Raw genomic sequence first — 24160 nt, 5'->3', positions numbered from 1 at the left:
TCCCAGATGGAGGAGATCATGCGACTTCAGGAGGAAATAGACAGGTTACAGGCTACCTTTGCAAAGGAGCTGATGTCTGCGTCGGTGGATTCAGACACAGCTGACCAGCTGGCCATGCAGTCAACCCTCACAGTCCTGGCTGAGAGGATGGCCACCATTCGTATGAAGGCCTCTGGGAAACAGCAGCTTCTGGAGGTACAGACTATCACACTACACCTCCTCTACACCCTGCTTCATTTCTGTCTTCTGTACCCACAGACACACTTTACTACGCAACCACAAATGATCCAGCTGACAATCTATAGCTATGCAAATCTCTCCTGTCACTGCTTAGCTTTGGTTAGTAAATGAATAATGTAAAAAAATGTTAAAAATGTTAAACCATTCAGAAATAGAAGGAAAACAGATATGTTTAATGGTTGTTTTAAAATTCCAATATGTACATTTCTTTTGTTAAAGCAAGCAATTAAGAAAAAAAGTCCTTAGAAATACATTATGACTGTGAGGTTCCTTGTTTGATGTACTTATTAGCTACATTTCTAGCGTTTTAATGGCAATGGCTATGGTTTTGTATTTTCTTGTGAAGGAGCACATGAGTGATCGTTTGGAGAGGGAACTCCAAGTCCAGGCTTTACAGCGTTACCTCAGCCAGGCTGACACACTGGACCAGTGGCTGCTAAATACTCGCACCACCCTCAGCGCCACTTTATTCTCCAACCGTCAGGGCACTGACATGGAGCAGCAGCTGGCAGACTGTCAGGTCAGAGTGCTTCCTATTGTATTCCTCTAATAAACAAACACAATATGAGATGCATATTCAAAAATAAAGAAATAAAATAAATAAAAACATGCAAGAATGTGATCTTGCTGCCTCTCTTAGTAAATTAAATTTACGTTTTTTTATGTTAAGGAAACTATTGCCATGTAGACTTTCTTTGCAGATCCATCAGCAATTTTATTTATTTCAAAAGCAAGTGTTTTATACAGCTGTCTTGTGCAACAATACAGGAAGTGGCAAGCAGGTAAACAGTAGTATTAGAAGACCAGAGCATTCAAATGGTTCTTAAGCAGCACGTCTCCTTAAGCAGATTATGCATATGTCTTAGTGTAGCAGCCCATGTGGTACACACATCTTGGTCAGTTGCTGTAGTGGGTCTCAGGTGATTAGAAGGTTCCTGTAAGGGTATTGGCCCTGGCAGTTTAACACTATTTGCATATTCATGTTGGAGGCTCCACCTCATTGGAGGAGAGATGAGGACGGAAGAAGGAGGAGCCCTACCTGTACTTCTGAGAGTATGTGTTGAGGTTCCAGACTGACGGCTCACTGGGAGAAATCCTCCATACGGCATAACATTTCAGCCACCGCTTCCATAAGAGGAAACTGGAATTAGATTTTTTTTTTTTTTTTTAATACTACAAGAGCAAGCCCTGTTCCTGCCGGGTTGTCTGTTTACTCTGTGGAGGGGATATGCGCTCTGCGTATGGCACGTGAAGGATTAGGGATAATGTTTGGTGCTGTAGGTGAAGACGGGGGCCTAGGATGAAAAGAGTGTGGTGCAGGGCTACGCTCACGAGACAGCCTGCAGGCCCTAGGCCCCTATGACAGTGAATGAACCATGTTTGAACTGGCCTCTCTTCTACTGCTGCTGCAGAACATGCTTCTGGAGATTGAAGAGAAGGTGCTGGCCTTGTCTGAGCTGTCCATGCGCAGTGAGGGTTTGCTGCTGGAGGGCCAGGGAGAGACCAGGGAGGATGCTGAGCAACTGGCCAGAAAACTGCGTACCCTGAAGGGCAGCCTGCTGGAGCTGCAGAGGATGCTGCAAGACAAACAGATCAATATTCAGGTCAGTACTTTGTTAACTCTCATCATTGAGTTAGATATTGAAATTGTCTACCTGTGCTTAAGGTAGTACATGGTAACACAGAGGCTGTTTTGAACAGTTATATGTATACATGACAATCTTTCTTTACATCTGTTTAGTGAGTTTGTGATCATTGTGAGAAGGAGCACTATAGTCTTTTTGAATAGTTTCTATAGCTGTGGCTCTCTACTATATTCATTATTGTTTCTTTATGTTGTTATATTTTGACATAACAGCACTACCTATTCTTTCATCATTGGGAAGCATAGTTTATTTCTTTTAACTTATCGGTTACCCACGGTCTTGTGTTTTTATATCCTGCAGGCCAGTCTAGCATGGGAAGAACTGAAAGGCCCACAAAGACAGCATGTAATATCGGTCCCATGACTATGCTCTTGTGCTTAACATGCAAAGTGGCAAATCATGCAAATCATGCAGTCTCAAATGCAAAGCAATAATGTCCCTCTTAATCATTTAAAGTTTATTTTTTTGGCTTAAGTTCTTTTCTCACTTTTTTGTTTTGTGCAGAAGTGGTTGGGTGGAGCTCTTTTTATCTTTACCAAATTAAAGCTAGCAAGTCTTTGGTGACGGGGCTTTATTTTTTCCTTATCAAGGAAATCAGAATCAACATGTCTTTCTACACGTATTTTGGAAATTATATTAAGTAAAAGTGCAACACCATGGTGGAGCAATGTATGTATTCAGGCTGGTATGTTCTCCTTTCAGGGCTCGCTGCAGGAACAGGAGGACAGTGAATCGGACTCCAGTCTGTCTCAGACCCCTAATATGCAGGACTGGCTGGCCCAGGCCCGCACCACACGCAGCCAACAGCACCAGGACAGTATCCAGAGACAGAAGGTACACTAGTCTTCTGCCACCACCCTTGACTATGTAAACTGTGGTTTATATATTACTGTTTATTTAGGCACTGTAGAAACCTAACATTTGATGATACATAGGAGTTGGAAGAGCAGATGGCAGAGCAAAAAGAGTTGTTGAAATCTGTGGCCAGTCGTGGGGAAGAGATCCTTACTCAGCAGGCTTCACCCTGTGCCGCCAGGTAAGGTCCACTGAGAAAAACGTTGTGAAAGTCCTTTGCTTCCTCTGTCCTACCATAGCATGTAAAAAAAACTCCCCTCAAAATAGCATTATCAGTGATATATGATGTTAATTACTTGCGCTAACACTCAAGAAAATTGTACGTGCACATTCCTACAATGTATTACCGATAGGCAAAGATGACCAAACAAAAAAGAATGTAGATTAATACGAGAGATTACTTGCTCTGAATGTTTGAACATTGGTGTTATGCTGTTATAGCCATGGAATTAGCCTGTTACAGCAAGGATGGAATGCAGGTTAACAGGTCAGGGGAACTTATTGGACCTGCCCTATAGCTCTGTGTACTGCACTAGAACTCTGTCGTGCTGCGAATTTCTCTTGCAGTGTTCTGACCCTGCTGCTCTGTTCTCTCTGTATTTGTCGTTTCAACATCACTGTCTGTAGTGTGACTGAGGCTCTTACTCCGGAGCTGGAGCAGGATGCTGAGAGCCAAGCTTTCCAGGATCAGAGAAGACAGAGATGGGAGAGTCTGAGAAAAGATCTGGGCACCAAACTGCAGCTCCTCCAGAGCACCTTGGAGCAGGACCACAAGCAGCCGGTACAGGGCTTGCACAGACGTACATCTGACACGTTTGTTTTGATTTGATTGTTTTGATTGTCATTCCAGTGCAGAACTGCCTTTCATGACAGCATTTTTGTATGGGACAGGTTTACTCCAGGACAGCACGTGTGAGCGCCGCTGCACCGGTTTATAAAGGAGAGACTAAAGTCCAGGATAAGTCTTCACTGAAGTCACTATACGAGGGATTCAGCCAAGCAATGAAGGAAATGTCTTCTCAGGTTTGACTTCGTCTCGTGATGTTTCCTCTTACCTTGTCTATGTGTCTCATTTTGTCACTACAGATAAGACAATGTTCGATTTAAGTTGATGTTCTGACCACAGGCTGCAAGTTCTGCTGAGGGCCAAGACGTCCAGGTGGAGCAGCAGCTGTACAAAGCAGTGTCAGCCACCTCCTCTTGGCTGGATGATGTGGAGAACACACTTTTCTCTGGCCCTGTGCTTCTTAATGAGAATGCAGAGACTCAGCTCTCCAACCAAGAGGTAAGGGAAGACAGCTGTACTCTATGAAAGAAAGAATCTCAGTGGTAATGTAAATTGATCATTAAACTCACAAATGCCAAGGAATTTCAAGATTTACTGTGGTATCATTCAGAACTCGACACTTTAACGACTGCTGTTGATTTTTTCGCAGGCTTTGGGAGAAGACGTGACGGAAGTGACTGGGGAGGTGAGTCAGAGTCGAGATCTGCTAGGGGACGCTGTCGGGCTGTGTGGAGAAGAACAGGACCTGATGGAGGACACCCTGGACTGTTTGTCTCAGAGACTGAAAGCCTTGGACTCAGCCCTGGAACGGCGCTGTGATGTCATGAGGAACAGGATGCAAGAGCTTACTGCCTTCCAGGTCAGGATCAGGCTAGTTGGTTAGAGACTCACTGGTCAACATTTGACTTGTTCCTATTTACAAAGCAGCACTGGTCTTACAGTTCATTTAGGAGTAATGGTATTTTTTTCCTGGGGTTTTCCTTCACAGACCGAGCTTCAGGTTATTTTAACTGCTCTCAATGAGACCAAGTGTCAGATTCTCCAGAAGCTGGCAGGTACTGACAGACCAGCCCTGAAACAGCTAGAGGTGAGTAGCACCACATCTCCCAATAAATTGATCCACTGCAAGTTGCTAAAAGTTGCTAAGTTGAACATTTTTTTTGACAGACCATTGCAGAGATAGAAGACAACTTGAAGGAGTTTGAGCAGAAAATCACTGAGCTGAAAGCCAGAGGCGCAGAATTGCAACCAGACCAAATATCAACCAATGAGCTACTTAAGCTACAGGTACTGCAGCTCTTCAGAATGATGTAATCGAGTTTTGAACCAGAGAGTGATTACAATGACACCTGTATTATGACTGTCGACTGTATTCTTTTGTTCTAATGATACCTAACTTACCGACGTGAATTTCCAGGGTCATGGGAAGTATTTTATTATATACTTGACATTTGGCATTGCATAGCTTATGTCACCCTATCATAATCTGTTGTGTCATAAAATGGCATATAGTATTGTATCATATTGTCTCTTAGTGCATTGTATCATATTTCATCACAATGTGTTGCATTAGGTATTTATCATTTTCTTGTGTGTGTGTGTGTGTGCCTGTGTGTGCTTGTGCGTGTGTGTGTGTGTCAGGACACCTATGAGGAGCTGGTGATGACGGTAGGGTCTCGGCGCAGTGGACTGAATCAGAACATGGCTCTGAAGGCTCAGTATGAGAGAGCCCTGCAGGACCTGACTGACCTGGTCGACACTGCTCATGACAAGATGGCTGCCGATCAGAAGACAATTGCAAACTCAGTGGAGGATGTGCAAAACCTTCTGGACAAACACAAGGTAAACCATAGACATAATGCCCTATCTATGCAAACCATGAGTGTCCATGCTGCAAATGCAGATTAGTCCCACAAGTACGATTCAGACTCGTATGTTACTCACCGAGAATGGAGCATGTCCTTCTCAAGGTAGTCTACCTGAATTTCTCAAAAGTCTTTCACAAACATTCTCTCTGCAGGAGTTCTTCCAGGGCTTGGAGTCACACATGATCCTGACCGAGACATATCGCAAAAAGATCAGTGCCTTTTTACAGCCACAGGAGAGTCAGGCCCTGGAGGGCATCTTAGCCCAGGCTCAGGAAGTTCTGAGACAGGCCCACAAAAGAGGAGTAGAACTGGAGTACATCCTGGAGGTGACTCGTTTTCAAAGTTCATTTTTTTTTAGATCTCTTGACATTACATCTTCAACTAAACGGACATGTGTGTATGTCTGTGTGCGTGCGTACGTGTGCGTATGTGTGTGCGTGTGTTTGTGCGCGTGTTGATACGTGCATAGACACTTGGAGACATGTGCTTGTGTGCATGTGAGTATGCCTCCATGAGTGTGCTTATGTGTGATAATGCATGTTTGTATGCTTGTACTCATGTTTGTATATCTGTATATTCATGTTCAGACTTGGAGCCGTTTAGTCCAGGACTATCAGAGCTTATACAGACAACTGGAAACAGTGGAGGGAAGCATGCCTGCAGCAGATTTGGTGGAAGAGACAGAGGAGAGACTGACAGAGAGAATAGCTCTCTACCAGGTACATAACCTTTGCTTACTCTCCCATTCATCGCAGCGCTAGTGGAACATCATTTTTCACTTACCCAAGGACAAGGACAAAAATATCCATCGATGATTTTTTAATGCTGTGAAATTCTAAGTATCTCACTCTGTTTCTAGGGTCTGAAAGCGAACCTTACGGAGCACCAGCATAAACTGTATCAGGTTCTAGAAGAAGGGAAGAGGCTTTTACTTTCTGTGGTCTGTCCCAACCTTCAGAACCAACTCACTCTGCTAGGGGAGCACTGGCTCACCAACACCTCCAAGCTGAACAAGGAAGTTCAGCGCCTGGAGTCCATCCTAAAACACTGGACCAAGTGAGAGTCCAACCTACCACTGATTATCCTCTCATCTTAATGTGGTCAGCATGTTGAGAACTGAAGTCCTGTTACGTCTGTTTTCTCAGGTATCAGAGTGAGTCAGCTGAGCTGAACCAGTGGCTGCAGGCAGCTCTGGAACGCTTGGAGTTCTGGAACACCCAATCAGAGGTAGCGTCTCAGGACCTGGAGACTGTCAGAGATCACCTTACTGCCTTTATGGTGAGTTGAACCCCTAGTGGGGTCACATGTGGTATATAGTCCCTCTGTATGAAGAGTAAAGGTATTTTTAGTAAGTGGAAATGTTTATTGGATTCAGTTTTGTGAAGGACTACTAAAATTACATTTCACTATTGGAAATGCTTCACCTATTCGGAGCCACTCAATGAAGGAGCTGGAATATTCTGTGTAAAAATACAGGAAATACGGAATTTGTATAGCCGTTTGAAGCAATAATTGAATGAAAGAGGGAACTGCCTTGTGCTTTGTGTCCTGTCATCAGTATGTCAGTGTGTGTATTTTTCTTCCTCTGTTGCAGGAGTTCTTTAAGGAGGTGGAGACCCGTTCCACTCTGAAGGTGTCAGTGTTGAATGAGGGGAACCAGCTGCTTAGGCTGAAGAAAGTAGACACCACGACGCTGAGGTCCGAACTTGCCCGAGTGGACACCAAATGGGCTGAGCTCTTCACGCGTATCCCCGTCGTGCAGGAGAAACTCCACCAGGTACTTGCAAACTGTGGCCATGTCACTCGCCAAACAGGCTTATCTGCCTGAGCAAATAGGATTAGAGCTTTTTACAAGTGCTCCTTGATGGCCTTTAATGGACTGTAGTGAATGGGTTCTTATCCCCTCTTTACTTCATCTGTATTAAAAACCTACACCACTGAAATCAGTGGGGGTTTTTTTTATGCTGAGTGTCTCTCTTTTTAAGATTAGTTTTATAAGCATAAAACTATTACATTATCAGACAATATTGTGGAACTGCAGATTAAGGTTTTTGCAGCTTTTAATAACACCTTTCAGAACACATTGAAAATTTTCTTACACAAACACGTGAGTTCTTGTTCTCCATTGTCCTAACAGCTGTATAAATAACTGCTAAGAACGATGTATGATAGTCCAGGCTGTGCCTTAATATAAAGTTGCTTTTTTCATTTATATAAAGGAACAATATAAAGTTGCTTTTCCAGTCCTGTTTGACCTGCTGGAATAAATCTTTAATGGTGGAATCATGCTTTTTTTCTTCCAGTGTCTAATGGAAAAGCTTGCCTCCCGCCATGCCATCTCTGAGCTGGTGAGCTGGATCTCACTAATGGAGAGAGTAATGGAGGAGGATGAGGAGAATCTTAAAGGAGCTGTCGGGTCAAAGGTCATTCAGGAGTATGTGCAGCGCTATAAGGTAAGATTTGTTCAGCAGTAGTGAACTGTGAGCTATAAAAAGTTAGTGGAAAAACAATGATATTTTCAAATATTATAACGCTTCTTATGCCTGTATGAACAACCATTATTTATTTATTTTTTTACTTTTATCAGTAATTATAAATCAACATTTTAAAAAAACGTTATTTTGCATGTCTCGTTTCTTTCTCTTCTTTACTTTCCTCTCCTCTCTCTCCAGGGCTACAAGGTTGATGTGAACTGTAAGCAGCTGACTGTGGACTTCGTAAACCAGTCAGTCCTGCAGATCTCTGCGCAGGATGTGGAGAGCAAGAGAAGTGATAAGACTGATTTTGCCGAGAGGCTGGGAGCCATGAACCGCCACTGGCAAATACTGCAGGCCCGCATCACAGAGAGAGTGAGTTTGACTACATCTACCACATCTAGGACTGATGATGAATTAATGTCAGTGTGGTCAACATATGAAGTCCATTGTAGTCTATTTTAAAATAAATCCCACTGCAACCAGTATTTAAGTGCTTCACTATTGTTGAAAGAAGTACATAGGCTAGTGCTGTAATCCAGTATCTTTCTAAAGTAAGGTTTATCCTCTGTGTGGCTAGGTCCAGTACCTGGAGAGCCTGTTGGAGTCCTGGCTTGAGTATGAGAGCAGCGTTCAGAACCTGAAAGCGTGGCTCTGTGCTCAGGAAGACCGACTGAAGAGGAAACACAGGATTGAAGACTTGACCTCTGTGCAGAATGCCCTCAAAGACTGTCAGGCATGATCATCCACTCAGTAACGCTAGATCAGAAGCCTTTCAGGAAATTATAAACATCTGAAAATGGCATCTTATTGTATTAAACTCTCTCTCTCTCTCTGTGTTCCTGCAGGAGATGGAGGAGATGGTGAAGGAGAAGGAGAGGGAGGTTGAGCGGGTAGAGGAGCAGGCTTGTGCTCTTGTTCAGAACAAGACAGATGAGGCTTGTGCAGTTGTCATGGAAACCCTCCAAGCTTTAAATCACACCTGGGCCAATCTTGACCACTTGGTATGCTTCCACTTTACTTGATAACTGTCTGTAACATCGGCAATGTGTGTGCGTGTGCGTGTGCGTGTGCGTGTGTGTGTGCATGTGCGTGTGTGTGCGGCACGAGTGCCCGCACACCCATATTTGTCCTTTGTCTTCAACATATGTCTATGTGTGTCTTTTAGCTTTGGTTTAAGAGTGATGTTTGTGTGCCTTCACAGGTGGGTCAGCTAAAGATCACTCTGAAGTCAGTGCTGGACCAGTGGAGTGTGTATAAGCAAGCAGCTGAGGAGGTGAACGGTTACCTAACAGAGGCCAGGTACTCTGTCTCCCGTTTCCGCCTGCTCACTGGATCTCCGGAGGCTGCCCAGCTTCAGGTGGAAAGCCTGCAGGTAAGACCAGAGGATTTGATGTCATTGCATTAGTACATGTTGTCTCCTCTCTTTCTGGAATTAAATCACTGTACTTCCTCTGTGCTCCAGAATCTTCAAGAGGAGCTGGAGAAACAGGAGGGCAGTCTGAGGAAATTTGGTGCAGTCACACATCAACTTTTGGAGGAGTGCCATCCATCTGTGTCTGACTCCCTTAACAATGCCCTCAAAGATGTCAATACCAGGTAAATATGAACCTGCTGAACAGCAAGCCTGACGCAAAGACAACTTCATGTTTTAGTTCATATTTTAAGTTCTTAAGTTCTCTAAATAATCCTTCTTGGCCCCTTGATAGTTAGAACTCCCCACGTTCGATATACACCAACAATTTAATAATTACATATCAGCAAAGTGGTCAAGTGCACAAAAAAAACCCTGAATTTACAAGCAGAGATGTTCAAAATGATAGAAAACTGTACTCCGTTGGATGAGGTGAAAAAAAAAAAATATGAGGAGATGTTTGTCTAATGTGACGGGTTTTGTAACCGTCTCAGGTGGAAGAGTCTGTTGGAGGAGATTGCTGAGCGTCTGAAGAGCAGTAAGGCATTGTTACAGTTGTGGCAGAGTTATAAAGATCTGTATGGACAGATCAGTTCCAATGTGCAGAGCTTGGAGGAGCAAGGAGATCAGCTACTGAAGTCTGCTAGCAGTAAGGACATCTCAGAGGAGGAGGTGTCCACTTGGATTCAAAGCTGTAGTGTAAGTGTGTGCGTTTGTGTGTCTGTGTATGCGTGTCTTTGTCTGTGTGTGTATGTGTGTGTCTGTGTGTTTGCCTGTCTGAATTGTTTACAATTATGTCCAGTGCTTAGTGTGATTCATTTGTGTGTCAGCTGATAATTCATGAGTAAGGTGGCTGTAATGCACAACTTATTTATACATTTCGTTCATACTCCACTGAGTATGAAATGTATATTTTACTGGCAGTCTTAAAACTAAGCTGCTGAAAGTTTAGTTGCAGAAATGTCTTATGAATAACATCACATGTGTTAAATAGCTGCAGACGAGGGACACAGCTTGCATAATTCAGTGAATTCAGAAAAAGTTCAGTGGTGTTTTGCAATGCATTTTATACGCTTTCACCTTAAGCACGACCTTTTCAACAAAACCCTTGCATCATATCGTTAGCAGTTTGTAGTAATCACTTTCCTGTGTCGCTTCAGGAATTACTCCGGTCACAGGCCCCGGTGCAGGCGTCTTTGCAGGTGCTTCAGGAGCTTGGAGAGCAGTTAAAACACCAAGTGGACACCTCTGCCATAGCAACCATCCAGTCTGACCACCTGTCACTCACTCAGCGCCTTAACAACCTGGAGCAGGCCCTCAGCAGACAACAGGCAGCTCTTCAGGTGAGAGTCCCAGTGAGAGGACCTGGTGCTTGTGAACTGCTTTGGACTAATCCTGGAGCTGATGTTTGATTTGTTTAATGGAACTGGTGTCTTGTGTGTTCCTTTTTTTTTGTGCTTTCAGACCGGAGTTCAGGATTATGAGACGTTCAACGAGCAGCTCGACTGTCTTGGCCGATGGATAGTGGAAGCAGAGGAGGCCCTGAAGGGCCAGGATCCCAACGGCTCCTCTGACCTACCGCTCATTCAGAGCCGCATGGAAGAACTCAAGGTACATCAGCCTAAATGAGAAGACCGCTCTTTTTTGACATGAAATTCGTCTGAACCGTTAACAAATAATTGGAAATTACTCTGCCTAAGACTGATTTGCAGAATAAATAAATATAAATGTTAATGAAACGCGAAGATGTAAAAGAGAAGCCAGCGTGTGTGCTTTAGAACCCACAGAACCTTAAAGAGAACCTCTCATGTAAATTAGATCCTGCAGTATGTTAAAGAGAATCTATAGAGCCTGGTGGAGTCCTGTTTGTTATTATGTGTCACTGATTGGCTTTTTTTTGGTGGTTCAGCGGCAGATGCTGAGGTTCAGCAGCATGGCCCCCGACCTGGAGCGTCTGAACGAACTGGGTTACAGGCTGCCACTCAATGACTCGGAGATCAAACGCATGCAGAATCTCAACAGGAGCTGGTCCACTGCCTCTGCTCAAACCACTGAGAGATTCAGGTTGGGAAGAGTTTGAAGGACAGTATCCTGTTAAGAGACTAAATGACTTGATGAATGAACATTTTTTGATCTTAGAGTAATCTCTGTGTATTTCATCTGTTTTTAGACTTTTAAAATGCTTTAGATGAGGTTGCGACATACTCTTAGCTGAATAAATGCTCTGAGCTTATAACAAGTGAAAAAATATTAAGTACTTCTCTCTAACGATGCATTTTACACTGCTTCTCATTATTATTGTTAAGAACTGTTGTGTTCTTAGTATGAATGTTATGGTAGATTGTTAGACAGAATGACTATGAACCTGGATCAACATTCAGTGAAATCATTCATGAAAAGTCTATTTGTATTTTCTGTAGTAAGTTGCAGGCCTTCCTGCTGCAGCAGCAGACTTTTCTGGAAAAGTGTGAGACTTGGATGGAGTTCCTGGTGCAGACAGAGGAGAAGCTGGCTGTGGAGATCTCTGGCAATTATCAGAGCCTGATAGAGCAGCAGAAAGCTCATGAGGTGAGAGTTCTCCTCCCAAAGTCACTGACAAAGCTGACTTTTCCCAGATAAGATCAAGAGTTAAGCAAGTGTGTACTTGTTTGTGTTTTGTGTATGCGTGTGTGTGTGTGTGTGTGTGTGTGTGTGTGTGTGCGTGTAGCTGTTTCAGGCAGAGATGTTCAGCAGACAGCAGATCCTTCATTCCATTATCAGCGATGGACAGCGCATGCTGGAGCAGGGCCAAGTGGACGACAGGTAAGGGGACTTCACATCGTAAATTACAAAGTTAATCAACAAGTGCATGGACAAAAGCACAGAGGGGCTCTGTACAGTCTCATGTTTCATATTTCATATTTCTTAACTGTGTGTTGTAGTCTCCTCACAATGATCAGGCTCAGAAGGAATGATACCGAGTGATAGTGACCACCCGATTTTTATATCTTCATGCATGTCGGATCTCTCTCTCTCTCTCTCTCTCTCTCTCTCTCTCTCTCTCTTCTCTGTAGGGATGAATTTAAGATGAAGTTGGCATTATTGAGTAACCAGTGGCAGGGGGTTGTGCGACGGGCGCAGCAGCGTAGGGGCATCATCGACAGCCTGATCCGCCAGTGGCAGCGCTACAGAGAGATGGTGGAGAAGTTACGGAAATGGCTGGTTGAGGTGTCCCACCCACATGAGGCACTGCAGGCCGGGGTATCGGTCCCTCTGCAGCAGGCTCGGGCCATGCTGGATGCAGTTCAGGTAACGAGCCTCCTGGTCACCAGTTATTACTGGCCTCAAATCAACTGCATCCACCTGTGATTGCAGAAAAGCCCAAAATTTTCCTCTAAATCTGTTATTTGACTTTAAGTATTTATTAGAATGTTTACAAGTTGTGAAGCCACACAACTTTAGTAACAACTGAGCTGAAAAACCTACAGTTGTGAAGTAGAAAACACCTTTTCTTAATCTCTGTTTGCCAATGTATTGTCAAGGTCTAGATCATGCAGAGGTACACTTGGAAGAACAACGTACTGAAAGCTGAAAAGATATTGAACATTTTCAAACAGCATTTCCAGAACTTTCCTTTGACGCTCACCAATGTCCGTGGCATCCTCTGCACTGTGTACTCATTAGCTCATCCTGCTGACCATGCTTTTGTCCCTGCAGCTAAAGGAGAAGGTGCTGCAGAGACAGCAGGGCAGCTACATCCTGACTGTGGAGGCCGGCCGGCAGCTGTTACTGTCTGCGGACAGCAAAGCGGAGGCAGCCCTGCAGGAGGAGCTCCTCAATATTCAAGAGCGCTGGAGGCATGCCAACATGTGCCTGGAGGAACAGAAACGAGAGCTGGCTGGTCTGCTTAAGGTACTCCAGCTAACACAATAGGTCATTTTGTAGCCTCGACTCAAAAAAAGTACACAGTAAGCATCCCTGGGAATGCAGCTGATAGTTTTCGCGTTGCAGAAACTGAATGTCGCTGCTGAAAATTTTGAAACTGTTTTCAGCATGATTGCAGAGTAAGTCTCACCGTAGCAAATGTTTTAAGACTCTGTGGTTGATTACGTGCTCAGGATTGGGAAAGGTGTGAGAAAGGCATCGGTGGATCTCTGGAAAAACTGCGTGCCTTTAAGCGTCAACTCTCCCAGCCCCTCCCAGACCACCAGGAGGAGCTTCAGGTCGAACAGATTCGCTGCAAGGTAGTTTAACCATCTCCCCAGCAATTTTCGGAGCGTTTGTGTGAGTGGTTGTCACTCGACTTAAGGAGACTTGGTTTGTATTGTTTCTCCCACGTGCAGGATTTGGAGAGCACATTCGATGGCTGGACAGAAGACCTGGCTCACCTGACGGTGTTGAAAGAGTCTCTTTCCAACTACGTCAGCTCTGAGGACCTGTGTGTGCTGCAGGAACGCATTGAACTGTTGCACCGTCAGTGGGAAGAGATCTGCCACCAGGTGCAGCAAATGCACACACACATACACACGCCCCTCCTCAAAAAAACACTATACACACAAATAGAGAAAATTCAAGCATTTCCCTGGGTGACCAACCAGCAGGATAAAATAGTTACATAACCATGAATATATGGCCCATATGCTTTAAAAGAGACACACAGTTACAAAACGGAATCAGTGGTCTGGGACATATATGTATGATATTTATAATACTTATGAAAAGAAATAATATGTCAGCAGATGTAATACCAGTTGGTGGTGCTGTTGCTCCATAATTGGTTTTATTCGTTCTTTTTTGGTGCATGTTAAATTATCATCGCTTATTTATGCTGATAACAGAATAAAGGATATGAAGCGGGTAAACTTTTAATGAGATCACGGATACCCAGAAACAGATATTTGGATGATTCAGTTGCAAAATGTTTACCTCCACAGTCCAAACACGTTGCGATATTTGGAGCTTGAAAGCATACTCTTGAACTTGACATTGAGACACTCGGGACGTTTCAAGTCCATTTGCATGTTCTCTGATCGGATGTGAATAAATAACTGCCGTTTGATTGGTGCTGAGTCAAATGAAACTTAAATGCAAAGCAGGGGGCGGTTTGGCTCGTGCTATCTGTTTGGCATCCGGTGCGTGAGTATGTAAACCACAGGAAATACACAGAGCTCAGAGGCAGAGAGAAAAGTTTTAGAAGCAGGTTAGAAGCAGGTAACAGTCGTGGTTGTTTTTCGTTCCTCTTGCACAAGTCTGTTAAACGCTTTGAATCTCTTTTTTTTTTTTTTTTTTTAAGTATGAGACATTTCTATATTTACATAGCTTTTTATTTAGCTGGTGTTGCTCTGGTTTGTAGTTACATTGAGATCAAATGTTTATATGTCTCGTATGTTTAAATGAGTGCAAAATACGTATCTTACTATATTTGTAACCAGAGACTTTTACAGAAATCATATTCCTATGCAGAAGATATTTGTGCATTTATGCTCACACATCTGTGTGTGTGTGTGTGTGTGTGTTTTAAATCCACAGCTCTCTTGTGGGAATAAAAACAGAACTGGCACTTAAATAGCCTAAATAAATATGAGAGTTTTGTTGAGTCATCATCTTGCATGTTTAACAGAAATTGTTTGTTTTTTTTCCTTTGCAAACGCAGCTGTCCCTGCGCAGGCAGCAGGTTAGTGAAAAGCTGAATGAATGGGCAATCTTCAATGAGAAATACAAAGAGATATGTGAGTGGCTCACCCACATGGAGAGCAAAGTCTCTCAGAATGGCGACATCAGCATTGAGGAGATGATTGAGAAACTCCGCAAGGTAAACTCCAAACCAGTCTGTATTTTACAGTCCCAACTCATATTTTTCCCATATTTTGTGTTACAAATGTATACTATACGAATTATATTACCCACCTGTGTTGTTGTTCAGATTAGATTATCCTGCCTTTTGGTGAATGAGATCCTAGTTAGATCAAAGCAAATTAAAAATGAAACCTCAGTCTGCCTTCCAGTTTCACCAGTGTTTATTCTTGGTGGGTAATAGTTTTGTTTATGTGCCTGTGTGCGTGCGTGTGTGTGTGTGTGTGTGTGCGTGCGTGCGTGTGTGTGTGTGTGTGCACATGTGTGCGTGCATGTGTGTGTGTGTGCGTTTGTGTGTGTGTGTGTGTGTGTGTATTTGTGTGCACATGTGTGCGTGCATTTGTGTGTGCATGTGTTTTTGTGTGTGCGTGCATGCCTGTGTGTGCGTGTGCGTTTGTGTGCGTGCGTGTGTGTGTGTGTGTGTGTGCGTGCGTGTGTATGTATCAGGACTATCAAGAGGAGATTGCTGTGGCTCAGGAGAATAAACAGCAGCTGCAGCAGATGGGTGAGCGTCTGGCCCGAGCCAGCCATGAGACCAAGGCGTCTGAGATCGAACACAAACTCGGCAAGGTCAACGAGCGATGGCAACACCTGCTGGACCTGGTTGGAGCCAGGTAACAAAACATAATCTACAGGAAGACAATTCAAAATTCTGCAAATTAAAAATTGCTTTTACAGATCTCATGTATTTGGAACGGTGTTCAGTAGTTGTGTGGATGAGTAGTATTTGGAGCCATGTTTGTTTGATACAGATATTATCAAACAAACATGAGTATGGATATTGGATAGGCATGGATATTAACTGTAGTTTGGAACATTATTTAGAGGTTGTGGTTGCACATGGCAGTGGTGTCTGAAGCTATTTTTAGTGGTAGTCTATAGTGACAGTGTTATCTGGGTGTCTGATGTGAATGCTGTGGTTGCCATGGCAGGGTGAAGAAGCTGAGGGAGACACTGGTGGCTGTGCAGCAGCTGGATAAGAACATGAGCAGCCTACGCTCCTGGCTGGCTCACATAGAGACTGAACTCTCTAAACCCATAGTCTATGACACATGTGACTCTCAGGAGATTCAAAGGAAACTAGACCTACAACAGGTACCGTGTACATGCACTCAAATAAATATACACATTCTCATATTCTGAAATATACACATTCTCATATTCTGAAATACTGCAGATGGCCAGCAGTAACACACACACACACACACACACACAAGTGCCCAAACTGGCTGACAAGGATTTTCTCCAGCTGATTACCTCACGTCACAGTACCAACTTGCATTTGATCAGCACAATAGGAGATTTCAAGGAACTGTTATGTGTTATATGAAAACAGTTGTCATTAGTCTTGGAAACTGCTACATTTAGTAATTTACCAGTTCACTGTACCGCCTGAATTATATTACCAATTTGAGTTCGTGTTTGTCCGACTCTTTGTCTAGGAGCTACAGAGAGACATCGAGAAGCACAGCACAGGGGTGGCCTCTGTGCTGAACCTGTGTGAGGTGCTGCTGCACGACTGTGATGCCTGTGCCACAGACGCAGAGTGCGACTCCATCCAGCAGGCCACACGCAGTCTGGACCGTCGCTGGAGGAGTATCTGTGCCATGTCTATGGAGAGGAGGCTCAAGTAAGACACGCTTGTGCTTGCAAAATCAATACAACACAACCGCTCAGTGGTGCCTTAAAAGCACATTGATTTGTCATTTAACAAGGTAGAGATTTTACACAGGCTAGTAAAAGTCTTTGGATTACCAGGGCCTGTGATAACTGACAGGGACACTTCCATGAAATGTTAAATGAATATTGCACTGAATGACCCGTTGTTGTTGTGTTCGGTGAAGTTGGTATTAAAGGTGTAGTACGTAAGAGTGTATCAGGTCACTTGCGGTGAAGTTGGTATTAAAGGTGTAGTACGTAAGAGTGTATCAGGTCACTTGCCAATGTGTCGGTTGTGTGACTCTGTGACAAGGATCGAGGAGACGTGGCGACTGTGGCAGAAGTTTCTGGATGATTTCTCGCGTTTCGAGGAGTGGCTGATGACATCGGAGAGGACAGCGGCTCTGCCCAACTCCTCTGGAGTACTCTACACAGTGGCCAAGGAAGAGCTGAAGAAGTTTGAGGTACTGTCCAGCTCAAGATATAGGCCCTTACCGAATTGTGAGGAACACATATGCCTGTGTTGATGTAAATGTCTGACAAACTTTACTTTTCTGCTAGTTCCCACCTGGGAAAACTCTAATCGCTGCTATTGTTCAAGTAAAAGATGTAAAATAAATGTAATGGTACAGGTGCTTAAATTTCATTCATAGCCTTTGTTGACAGTGCTCCTGGTATGCTTCCTTTATTTGATTATGTGTGATCATGTTCCCTAACACTTATCTCTGTATCTCTGTCTCTGTCTCTCTCTCTCTCTCTCTCTCTCTCTCTCTCTGCTCCAGGCTTTCCAACGCCAGGTTCATGAAAGCCTGACCCAGCTGGAGCTGATCAATAAGCAGTATCGTCGGTTAGCGCGGGAGAACCGCACTGACGCAGCCTGCCGTCTGAAAGAGATGGCCCACGATGTGAACCAGCGCTGGGATAACCTACAAAAGAGAGTGGCATCCATTCTCCGCAGGCTTAAGGTGATCCGCACAGTCAACCCTCATAGTAATACGTATAGCAATAACATGTAACATTACAGCAAGACTTAACCATGTTTCAATTTAATGTTGTACAGTACATCATCTAGTCTACAAGCAATCCATCACTTCTCTTCTCTGGGCTGTCACTGTGTGACCTTAGTTTTATTTTACAGTGAAGTATGCTGAGATGCCACTATGATTTAGCTGTTCAGGAAGCTCTTTAGATTCGTTTTAGTAATAACGTGTTGTTTTATTTGTTTGTTTCCAAATAGCAATTAGCAATTAGCAAACTTTTTTTCTCTGTAACCGCTTGCAGAATTTCATGTCCTTGTTATGAGGAAGCATTAAATAAAATGTATTCATTACAGCTGCTATAAATGCTAAACGACTCTCTGTTTCCACTGCAGCATTTCATTGGTCAAAGAGAAGAGTTTGAGACGGCCAGAGACAGTATCCTTGTGTGGCTTACGGAAGTGGATCTGCAGCTGACCAATATCGAGCACTTCTCTGAGTGTGACGTTCAGGCCAAGATCAAACAGCTCAGGGTAAATTCTCCAGGAACTTTTTCCTCTTATCTGCGTTTCTAGATCACTCCGGATCTAAGCAAGTACAAAGACATTTGCTGACTGAATTTCCTCTGTTTTTCACTTGCAGGCCTTTCAGCAGGAGATCTCCCTGAACACAGCCAAGATTGAACACATATTCCACCAGGGAGAGGCTCTGATTGAGAAGAGTGAGCCCATGGATGCTGCTGTGATTGAAGAGGAGCTTGAGGAACTACAGCGTTACTGTCAGGAGGTCTTTGGACGAGTGGAGCGATACTACAAAAAACTCATCCGTCTCCCGGTACCTGCTCCACCTTAATCCCACTGCATTTCCGGTTTCATTCACTTATACTATGAGAATACATTCATTCATTTTATAAACTAACAATCTACAGAGTCGTAAAATAAGATAGAGGTGAAGAATACAAGTCTGTTGTATTTTTCTTCTTCTGCATAGTTTGTAAATGCTGTTCTTTTACCCGAATGCATTACGTGGTCACAGTCCTCTAAATGTGATCATTGTCTCTCTAGCTCACAGACGATGAGCACGATGTGTCTTTCTCGGATCGAGAGTTCGATCTGGACGAGGGGGGAGACTTGTCCAGTCTGCCTTGGAGCGAGCGGTTGGGTGATGGTGTCATGTCACCTCTACCTTCCTCCAGCCGCTCCGCCTCGCTGGCGGCTCCCCTCCGCACGGAACGCTCAGGTCGTGACACCCCGGCCAGCGTGGACTCCATCCCACTGGAGTGGGACCATGACTACGACCTGAGCCGGGGACTGGAGAGTGCCAGCAGAGCCTCTGACCAAGGAGATCAGGGTGAGGATGGAGGCTTCCTGCCGGGCTCAGCATCTGCACTGTCAGGTCAGTCTACACCTCATCTTGGCTCCCTTTCAATGAAAGTTAAGCGTGTCCATGTGATAAGAGTGTGTGTGTGTGTGTGTGTGTGTGTGTGTTTGAGCCATCATGTGTTTCATATGTGTAATAAGTACACTCCCTGATGAAGCGTATGTGTATGCCACTGTTTGCAGTGAAAGCTTAGAGTTCTCTTTGGGTCAAACAGACGTTGGTGTGACAGAGTGACATGTCAGAAGAAGTCAGATGAAACAACATAAATGTGTACTTATGAGGAAAAAAAAAGGTTGTCACCAAAAATGTGACGTATACATGAAGATTTAATGTTTTACATCAGCGTTTGAGATGGAACCTTCGAGAGATATGTTCTTAAAAAAAAATCTAACGAATTCTGATGGTGTCTTTTTGCAAAATGCTTTAATTTTGTGGTTTGATACGATATGCAGAGATGTAGCCGTATGTGTATTGTACACACTGTATATGTTTCTTTACAGATGTAATGATCACAGAGAGTCCTGAGGCATTTGTAAAATTAACAGAGCAATCACTGAGGTCCTCCTCTGGTAGGCAACAGAGGCCACAGCATACCGCTATGCTGGCTGTAATTCACTAGCTCAAAATCACAGACTCACTCACAGACTGCTGCTTGGATATCAGATTCTTTTCAGTTTCTACTCACAAACCCAATTCAAGCATAGAGCCACAAACTCTACAATAAATAGTAGCTGTCTAACCCTTCTTTCTTTTCCTTTGGGTTATTGTCCTCTGAGTGATATGGTTGTCCTTTCATGGTGCAGTGACTGCATGGTGCTTTTCTTTGAAATCAGAGCAATTTCACAATTATTGACCTGGTTTCACTTTATGTGGGCACCACACTGGTGTATAAACTGTAGTTTCTTTGTCTCTTTCTTTCTCTTATTCGTTCTAATTAAATTTATGGGGTTATTCAAAAAAATGTTGTCAGTACAGCAAACTTGATCAATTGTTTGTAAAATGGCACGTTCTCCAGGCGAATCCAAAACCAATCAGATTCCCTCAAAAATCAGTAAACACTTGAAAAAAAATTACATTCTTTTGCCTTTATTTTGCCTTGCTTCTAGTCCTGGAGATTAAACTGAACACCTTTCAGATACAAGTGCTTGAACTTGGGTTGTACAAAACCTCATGCGGCTGTAAACATATATGAATGATCCCCATAAAGATTTTTTAAAACAAATCACCAGATCAGTTTTGTGTAATCTGTGTGACTGAAGTTTATAATTCTCTTTCTGTCCTTCTGTGGCATGTGATTTGGCAAGAATAACAACCTATTTCACAAACTGCCAAGGACCCTGAGGTCCCATTGTGGTTCTGTTTACCTGGACAGCGCTACCTGCAGCCCTGGTCGTTCAGTAACCTTTGTGTTGTGTCCATACAGGGGAGGCCGGTTCTCTCGAGACCCGCCTCCACCAGCTGGACAAGGCTTTGGACACCAGCCATTTCCACCTACAGCAGGCTGAGAACATCACCCGCAGTCGCACCCCGACCGGACCCGAAGTGGATGCATCCTACATGGGCTATGTGAGTAATGCTGGTATTGTGAGATTCAATGGATGGGACAGCAGTATGAAATGAAGTTTTCAGCTATGAAACCTATACAGTCCTCAGCTTTGAGTTTAGATTTGTGCTGAGGCTGTGTTGTTTTTAGGAAGGAAGGAGGGACAGTTCATCTTGAAAGATCTCCCTGTAAATTGGCTCTGACAGTTGTGTTTTGTTTGTCTGATTTCAGATGCGTTTGCTTGGTGAATGTCGAGGCAGTATTGACACAGTGAAAAGAGTTGGATACGAATTGAAAGAAGAGGACGAAAGTCTGTCTGGACTTGTTAACCCTAACAGCTCTGAGTCACAGACATCAGGTACAATTCTGACAAAACACCACAAATAGAAATCTTTCATGCTTTGTAACTGAACCTCACTTAAGATGTTAAAAGAAATAATAAGACCCATTTTAAGCAACCTGTAGTTGCATATTTTGTTCAGTCAAAGCTACAGTTGTTTCAAGACTTGGCCTAAGGGTTAGCGAAGCAGGCTTGTGATCAACAGGTCGCTGGTTCGATTCCCAGGACCAGCAGGAAAATATCCACACAAAATAGCAGTTTTCTGTATAATGTTGCTTTGGAAATGCTTCCTCTGTATATCAGTGACAATGTCCTACCCCTTGAAGTTGTTGCTTTTAAAGAATTAGCTAAAATACTATTTGCTCGTGAGAATGGCGGCAGAGACTATAGGGAGCAGTGTACCTTTCAACAACTTAACTGAGAGTCCTGAGTTTGGGTTTTTTTACAGGTGTGATTGAGCGTTGGGAGCTGCTGGAAGCTCAGGCGCTGAGTAAGGAGCTACGAATGAAACAGAACCTGCAGCAATGGCAACAATTCAATTCCGATCTGAACAACATTTGGACATGGCTCCAGCAGGCTGAAGACGAACTGGAGCAGCAGCGGAGGCTGGACCTCAGTACAGACATCCATACCATTGAACTACGTATTAAGAAACTGAAGGTGAGTCAGCTGTTGATGTTGTGTGTTAATATAGCATTTATAAATTGGACCATAAAAACACGCTAAACCAATGGACATATCAACTCTTACTTTGGAAGCCTTTAACATCATGAGGACTATTCAGATTTTTGAAAAATTCATATTAATTATAGCTTTATACCGCTGTGTGTTTATGCTTAATGTCTATCCATGTGTTTTTCTGCGGGTTTACCCTCTTGCAGGAGCTCCAGAAGGCCCTTGACAAGCGTAAGGCCATCGTGCTGTCCATTAACCTGTGCAGTGCTGAGTTTGTGCACTCAGATAGTGAGGAGGCACGAGAGCTGCAGGGCCGACTGAAGGAGATGAATAACCGATGGGACAGGTTGGGCAGCTCGCTGGACGAGTGGAGGAGTTCTCTACAAGAAGCTCTCATGCAGTGTCAGGTGATTTTAAGAATAACAAGTTCTCACACATTCACTATCTCGTGATTTCCTGTTGTTATTGCTTTATTTAGGCCTGTTGGTTATGACCAACATAGCTGCATTTGATAGCTGAACACGTCACGTCAAATTAAAATTAAAAATAAATAAATAAATAAAGAAGAAGAAGAAATATAATCTAATAATAGAGTATAATCTATATAAATAAATATAATCTAATAATAGCGCTAGAATAGACTAGTCTTTGACCATGCAGGTTGACTGACCATGCAGGTTGACTGTGTTTGTCTATATAATGCAGGACTTCCATGAGATGAGTCATGGCCTGTTGCTATGGTTGGAGAATATTGACCGCAGAAGAAATGAGATTGTCCCGATTGACTCCAACCTGGACAGTGACACCCTGCAGGAGCATCACAAAACACTCTCGGTAGAACATTTATAATGGCATCACTGTTACCAGATTAATGTGTGTTTACAATATATATATATATAGAGAGAGAGAGAGAGAGAGAGATCTTGTGCTTGCAAGACATAGTCTAATGGCTAATGCTGCTTTATTCAAAGAATTTGGGGGTATACAGAGAGCTCTCCAGAACACTGCATTGCACTGCACTGGTGTTAAAACTGCATCACAATATTTGAGTAATGTGTGCATATGCATAACTTTAAGTATGAACTGGCCTTAATATGGATGCGTGCCTTGAACAGCAGTGAGCAACGTCCAGCTGGAAAGAGAAAGCTTTTTGTATATTTTTATGCAGGGTAATCTATTGGATTTGAGTCAAATAGACTTGTCTGGGATGATAAACCTCCTGGTGAATGTTTATGTCCACTGGAGCTTGCAGCCATTGCCTTAACCACCATCCTGATGACAGATTCTGTTGTCACTTCAGCAAATCCGCCGGGAGCTACTGGACTCCCAGCTGAAGGTGGCCTCCCTCCAGGATATGTCCCTCCAGCTGCTGGTCAACTCGGAGGGCAGTGACTGCCTAGAAGCCAAGGAGAAGGTGCACGTCATTGGGAACCGTCTCAAACTGCTGTTGAAGGAGGTGACCCGGGACATCAGGGAACTTGAGAGAACTCTGGACATCACCAGTAGTCAGCAGGTCGGTCAGCGGTCCTCTGGTCTTTCCTAGCCGTACTTTGGACCTCCCATCTATTCTTGCCATTTTAGAGGGCAAAAAATTCTAAGTAGTGCTTAGAAAAGTAGGCTTTCATTCATACTCTTCCTTACATTTAGTTAGCTGGTAATGTGTTATAAAGCGCATGGACTATCCTCTCATAAAAGGCAGTACCGTGTACTATACAAGAAAAATTCAGTATGTGGCCTTGTTAGACCACCTGTCCACTAGCAGAACAGCACCACAGCACTGCTGGCAGAGGGGACACCTCAAAGGTCTCTGCATCTCCTCTGTTTCTCACTTCTTCTCTTACCCTCCCTGCAGGATCTGTCTTCATGGTCATCTGCTGATGAGCTGGATACCTCCGGTTCTCTGAGTCCCGTGTCCGGACGGAGCACCCCCAGTCATCGTCGATCGGTAATACAGTCCTACTGTTCTGTAGGGTTCCTCAAAGATGAAAGTTTTCTGTTTGTCACGTCAAGGCAACACTTTTTTGCCCCGAATTCCCCTGCAATTTAGGTCAAGGACACGCCTGCCAATTCAGTACCTCCTCCTCTCAAAGCCAATCCAAACTCTGACCCCCCCACCCCCTCCCTCCACCCCTTCACCTTTCTCCTTGCACAGTCTCCCTCTCCAGAGTCAAACCCACTTTAGCTATGAAGATTTATAGCCTGTTTTCCTTCACCTCATCTTGATTGCTTCAATCCCATTTTTGTACCCTCTTCCAAATGAATTTCTAGTCAAATGTTTAGCACATTCTTAAATTCTGTGTTATCAAGTCAGTTCTTCTACACATTTTCTTCCATTCATGAGTGATCTTTAGATCCCCCACACAATAATTCTCAAGGAATTCTGGTTCTACTTAGCCATGCTCAGTGCTACAAGCTGAAGACCTCAAATGATTGGGTTCTGTAGGAATTTGTAGTTGTTTTGCCTAAATAA

General features: G+C 43.7%; 1 protein-coding gene across 1 annotated transcript in view; it reads left to right on the top strand.

The window, feature by feature from the left end:
* The window catches only part of syne1b (spectrin repeat containing, nuclear envelope 1b), a 72988-nt gene that overhangs the window by 46502 nt on the left and 2326 nt on the right, over positions 1–24160 (top strand). Inside the window, exons 95-144 of the mRNA XM_030769204.1 lie at positions 1–195; positions 587–760; positions 1653–1844; positions 2589–2720; positions 2822–2922; positions 3369–3522; positions 3633–3764; positions 3868–4026; positions 4178–4387; positions 4517–4615; positions 4696–4815; positions 5170–5370; positions 5549–5722; positions 5984–6115; positions 6256–6452; positions 6542–6674; positions 6991–7173; positions 7700–7849; positions 8069–8245; positions 8451–8606; positions 8719–8874; positions 9075–9245; positions 9336–9469; positions 9779–9983; positions 10445–10627; positions 10749–10895; positions 11194–11348; positions 11705–11852; positions 11992–12086; positions 12338–12572; positions 12981–13175; positions 13382–13507; positions 13607–13762; positions 14917–15075; positions 15564–15730; positions 16049–16211; positions 16559–16746; positions 17089–17239; positions 17558–17740; positions 18148–18285; positions 18395–18586; positions 18817–19147; positions 19633–19701; positions 20556–20698; positions 20907–21033; positions 21464–21675; positions 21897–22097; positions 22396–22524; positions 22991–23203; positions 23543–23635. Coding sequence (XP_030625064.1) covers positions 1–195; positions 587–760; positions 1653–1844; positions 2589–2720; positions 2822–2922; positions 3369–3522; positions 3633–3764; positions 3868–4026; positions 4178–4387; positions 4517–4615; positions 4696–4815; positions 5170–5370; positions 5549–5722; positions 5984–6115; positions 6256–6452; positions 6542–6674; positions 6991–7173; positions 7700–7849; positions 8069–8245; positions 8451–8606; positions 8719–8874; positions 9075–9245; positions 9336–9469; positions 9779–9983; positions 10445–10627; positions 10749–10895; positions 11194–11348; positions 11705–11852; positions 11992–12086; positions 12338–12572; positions 12981–13175; positions 13382–13507; positions 13607–13762; positions 14917–15075; positions 15564–15730; positions 16049–16211; positions 16559–16746; positions 17089–17239; positions 17558–17740; positions 18148–18285; positions 18395–18586; positions 18817–19147; positions 19633–19701; positions 20556–20698; positions 20907–21033; positions 21464–21675; positions 21897–22097; positions 22396–22524; positions 22991–23203; positions 23543–23635 — 8136 coding nt within the window. The remainder of the gene's footprint in view (positions 196–586; positions 761–1652; positions 1845–2588; positions 2721–2821; positions 2923–3368; positions 3523–3632; positions 3765–3867; positions 4027–4177; positions 4388–4516; positions 4616–4695; positions 4816–5169; positions 5371–5548; positions 5723–5983; positions 6116–6255; positions 6453–6541; positions 6675–6990; positions 7174–7699; positions 7850–8068; positions 8246–8450; positions 8607–8718; positions 8875–9074; positions 9246–9335; positions 9470–9778; positions 9984–10444; positions 10628–10748; positions 10896–11193; positions 11349–11704; positions 11853–11991; positions 12087–12337; positions 12573–12980; positions 13176–13381; positions 13508–13606; positions 13763–14916; positions 15076–15563; positions 15731–16048; positions 16212–16558; positions 16747–17088; positions 17240–17557; positions 17741–18147; positions 18286–18394; positions 18587–18816; positions 19148–19632; positions 19702–20555; positions 20699–20906; positions 21034–21463; positions 21676–21896; positions 22098–22395; positions 22525–22990; positions 23204–23542; positions 23636–24160) is intronic.

This window comes from Chanos chanos, chromosome 1 (genome assembly GCF_902362185.1).
Source record: "Chanos chanos chromosome 1, fChaCha1.1, whole genome shotgun sequence".
NCBI classification, from domain to species: Eukaryota; Metazoa; Chordata; class Actinopteri; order Gonorynchiformes; family Chanidae; genus Chanos; species Chanos chanos.
The sequence above is the reverse complement of the archived record's forward strand: the minus strand, read 5'-3'. Positions and strand labels throughout refer to the sequence as shown.